This window comes from Salvelinus namaycush, chromosome 7 (assembly GCF_016432855.1).
Source record: "Salvelinus namaycush isolate Seneca chromosome 7, SaNama_1.0, whole genome shotgun sequence".
NCBI classification, from domain to species: domain Eukaryota; kingdom Metazoa; phylum Chordata; class Actinopteri; order Salmoniformes; family Salmonidae; genus Salvelinus; species Salvelinus namaycush.
The window spans coordinates 60621528-60626091 of NC_052313.1; the positions used below are offsets into that span (position 1 = coordinate 60621528).

Consider the following 4564-nt stretch of genomic DNA (forward strand, 5'->3'; position numbering starts at 1 on the left):
CAAATTGGCATTCGTAACATTTCATACATATTACAAGTTCGGAAACATATTGTATGAATAGCAATGCGTAAAATAACATACAAATTGTAATTCGTAACATTTGATACGTCCTACAAGTCGTATTATACTGAACAACAATCTAAACACAACAATTTCAAAGATTTACAGTTTTTATAAGGAAAGCAGTCAATTGAAATAAATAAACGAGGCCCTAATCTATGGATTTCACATGACTGGGCAGGGGCTCAGCCATGGATGGGACTTGGGAGGGCATAGGCCCACTTGGGAGCCAGGCCCAGCCAATCAGCATGAGTTTTTCCCCACAAAAGGTCTTTATTACAGACAGAAATACTACTCAGCCCCCTCCCAGACAATCCTAAAGGTGAAGAGGTCCTGGGCTGCCGTGGTTACATGTGATCTGCAGTTGTGAGGCCGGTTGGATGTACTGGCAAATTCTCTAAAAGGATGTTAGAGGTGGCTTATGGTAGAGATATAAATATTGAGTTCTCTGCCAACAGCTCTGGTGGACATTCCTGCAGTCATCATGAGAATTGCACATTCCCTAAACTTGAGACATCTGTGACATTGTGTTGTGTGGACCTTTTATTCTCCCCCAGCACAAGATTATCTTGACAAAGGCTGAAATGCTCACTAACAGGGATATAAACAAATGTGTTAACAACATTTGAGAGAAATAACCTTTTTGTGCAAATGGAACATTTCTGGAATTTTTTACTTCAGTTCATGAAACCAACACTTTACATGTTTCGTTTAAATTTTTGTTCAGCTTATATTGGTAGGCCAATGTAATGTAACATACTAAATGGAATGGCACGGATATTTTTGTAACATATAATACATTTTGCTCTGAGACCAGGTTGTCCCTCTGCAGTATTCTGTGGGAATGAGTTAGTAGACACTTCTTTTTTACCTTTATCTAACTAGGCAAGTCAGTTAAGAACAAATTCTTATTTACAATGATGGCCAAGGAACAGTGGGTTAACTGCCTTGTTCAGAGGCAGAACAACAGAGTTTTACCTTGTCAGCTCTGTGATTTGATCTAGCAACCTTTTGGTTACTGGCCCAACGCTCTAACCACTAGGCTGCCTTCCGCCCCTAACATGTATCAGATAGAGATGGTGTGATGATCACTTTTCACCATTAGTTTGGGGGGATTATTTTACAACTTTATTCAATGAGACATAGTTTATGAAATGAATACATGTGTTTATTAATTGTCTTTAAAACTAGATGAGTTATTTTAGTTACTGATCATGAATGTATTTGGATAACTGCATTGAAGCAAACTTTATTGATCTGCCAATGAAAAATAAAGTTACATGAATATGTACTGGTCAACCACTTCTTCTCTTTAGTATTCAGTTCTTCATATTAGATCTGACAGTATGAATGGTTCTTATGGTTGTATTCAGTTCTTCATATTAGATCTGACAGTATGAATGGTTCTTATGGGCTGAGTGCCTGGAGTGTTTTTGTATGACTACAGTCAGGAGTTCTCTCTGACCCTGTGATGTCACTAGCACATTAAGTACATTCATCTTACGATAGCCAGGTGAGACAACCACATATCACAGTAAATACATTTCTCCTCAATTAGTCAGTGTCACATTATTATTATTATCTGTTTGCAAACAATGTAAAAAAAAACATTTATAATTGAGTAATTCATAAAGCCACATACAAACATGGTCTCTTTTATGTTTTCTTGAGTAAGGCAGCTCCAAAATGCAGGTGTTTCAGCCTAGCTCAGTGCTTTCTGTGGAGGTGGGGCAAGCCCGCAGAAAATACGGAGCTTTGCGCCGTGATTGGCTCAGTGTTCTGTCATTCATGGGGACAATATGTCACTACCAAGTCTAAGGGTAGAACTTGAAAATTCAAGCCCCTTGGGTGCTGCCATAGAGTTACATTAGAAGTGCCCATCCAAGAAGGCTCAAGGTCATTGTCCACAGATAAAATAACGTCAAATCATGTGATATCTACAGTCGCTTTGATTGGACTGATCATGTCAACATCATACTTTCAAAATCTGAGCTAGCAGTCATCATCATGAATCAAGTCGACAATTTACTGGCAAATCCTTTATAATTTTTGTCATATGAAGAGAAATAATGAGAAATTATAGATTAAACATATCGGTTCTCATCGGCCGTTGGACATAAACATTACAAAACAATTTGGAAATTGCAAATTTCTGCAAGCATTAGCCTGCTATTCAGTGGAGTGGCTGTGTGGTCCCAAGTCTAAGATTAAGGGGCTCTTTTCCTAGTTTACAATTGTAAACATTCAACATTGGCCATGCTGTCAATGAAGCTTGATTTGTGCCGCGCTCAAAACAACTTAACTCGGTACTGCAAAATCTGACTTGAGTGAGTTCAAAACAACTGGGAACTCGGGGATAAACGAGCTACGACTGAGAAAATACGTTTTGAACTCATCCAACCCGGAATTGTTAAATTGGGAACTCGGGCCTCTTTCTACAGCTATGACCTGAAGATCACTGACGTCATCATGATTCCATTTTTCTCTTTGAGTTCCCAGTTGTCTTGAAAGCACCATAAATCCAGAGAAAGCCAGACTCTGATGACAAAGTTTGATGACAAAATATGCCCACGAAGGACTGCCGCACCACCTTCCTGTTCAAGTGAGCACAACACAACAAGGTGAGTCAAAACATTTCTTGTATGCTGTTGCATAAATGATGTAACATGCCAGGGAGATGTGTATACTGTAGCTAAGAAAGTAATACTAAGTGTATGTCTGCCCTCAGACATGCTGACATTGTGGGTCATGTTCAGCAAGGGAGAGGAGGCCTTGGGCTAACTAGCCGTGCTGCTTGGAGTAAGGCCACTGCACCAGAGCGGCGGAAGATGGTAGTGCAGGAAGTACGCCATCAGGAGGAGGCTGCAAGGTGGGCCAAGGCAGTCTCTCTTGCCAAACAGGGACAGTGGACTCGATGGGACAGTGTGGAGAAGAGGAAGATCAGCTGGAAGGATCTGTGGGCCATGGAAGCGAGGCGGTTGAGCTTTTCCATCAGAGCAACATATGACGTCCTTCCAACACCAGTTAATCTTCACCAATGGTATGGTGAAGATCCGGACTGTGCCCTCTGTTCCATGCCAGCCAACCTCAGGCACATTCTCACAGGGTGTAAAACAAGCCTCACCCAAGGACGCTACACTTGGCGTCACAACCAAGTCCTTAAAAACCTTGCGTCCGCCCTGGAGGACAAGCGAGCTGCCACCAACTCCCTACCACCCCCAGCAGCATCACACCCCTTACGGACGACCTTTGTCCGCGAAGGGGCTAAACCATTAGAGCGAGACCAGCTGCGCTTGGCCCGCGACTGGAAAATGCTAGCTGACATTGGCCGGCAACTTGTGTTTCCTCCGGAGATCGCAACCACCACCCTAAGACCTGACATGGTGCTCTGGTCCCATTCGCTCAAGAAGGTCTTCATCATTGAGCTCACAGTACCCTGGGAGGACTCAGTAGATGAGGCTTATGAGCGAAAACATCTGCGCTATGCCGATCTAGCTGCCGAAGCACGGCATCATGGCTGGAACACAGAAGTCCGACCAGTGGAGGTGGGCTGCAGAGGTTTTGTGGCAACATCTACAACCAGACTGCTTAGAGACCTGGGAATTAAGGGCCAGAGCCAGCGTTCGGCAATCAAAGCTGTATCAGAGGCGGCAGAAGGCAGCAGTCAATGGCTCTGGATGAAGAGGAAAGACCCCAGCTGGGCCCCGAAGTGAGAGGGCCAGGAGGTATGCGGTCAACAATGCTTGACTCAGGGAGGAAGACGCCCCTGCCATGCATAGTCCCATGGGATGTTGGCTATCAACAACAAGGCAACTCCTATGACTAATTGGGAATGGGACGCAAGCGTAGGATTGATCACCCTGTCGCTGGCCGCCTTTGGGGAGGGTGTATAGTGTGAAAGGCCGAAACACCCTAGGAACCAAAGGTACACTACTGACGATGCGCTCCCCAAATTTCACCAGTCTCACTGTTCATGAACTCTTGGAAGTGCTTGCACAAAGGATAGTAACATCTCATCCTGTGTTCTTGGAATCTGTGTAGTAAGATGTTAGTAGCCCATGTGCCTCACCTTTGTATTTTGGTCTATTTTCACCTCTTAATTTTGCCTACTGTTCTGACTTGGTGGTTCACATGTAGCCTATAACCTGTTTTTGAGAAATGTAATAATTGAATATTGTAAGATTTTTAATTGTCTGCATATATGCCCCTTTATTTATCCTACGGTTCTGACTTGGCGTACAGGGAGAACACTGTAAGAACGGCCCATGTTCTGAATTCTGTTGCTGTGTATTTCAAAAGGGCTGAACGTCTTAATCGAAATTACGGTTTGCCTCTTATCCGCTTGTCGTCCCCTTATGCCATAGTTTGTACATATCAATTGACAGTAGAAACCACATTTGTTTAAGCAAGTCAGCCATGTTTTTTTTTTTAAATGAGGCTGAATGAATTGTTTCGTTTCCAGACAAGGCTCCGCTGATAGCCAGGTGTAGCAGTGGTAAGTTGT

The 4564-nt window shown here is 43.3% G+C and overlaps 1 protein-coding gene across 1 annotated transcript; it reads left to right on the top strand.

Moving 5' to 3' along the window:
* Nucleotides 1-2640: 2640 nt before the first annotated feature.
* On the top strand, nt 2641-4176 carry LOC120051559. Its single transcript, XM_038998500.1, has 2 exons — nt 2641-2681; nt 2789-4176. Exon 2 carries the CDS (start codon nt 2889-2891, stop codon nt 3771-3773), a length of 885 nt encoding a protein of 294 aa, XP_038854428.1. The 5' UTR covers nt 2641-2681; nt 2789-2888; the 3' UTR covers nt 3774-4176.
* Nucleotides 4177-4564: the final 388 nt, after the last annotated feature.

Coding starts and splice junctions, on each gene's coding strand:
- LOC120051559 (XM_038998500.1), top strand. CDS start 2,889: ATGGTAGTGCAGGAAGTACGCCATCAGGAGGAGGCTGCAAGGTGGGCC.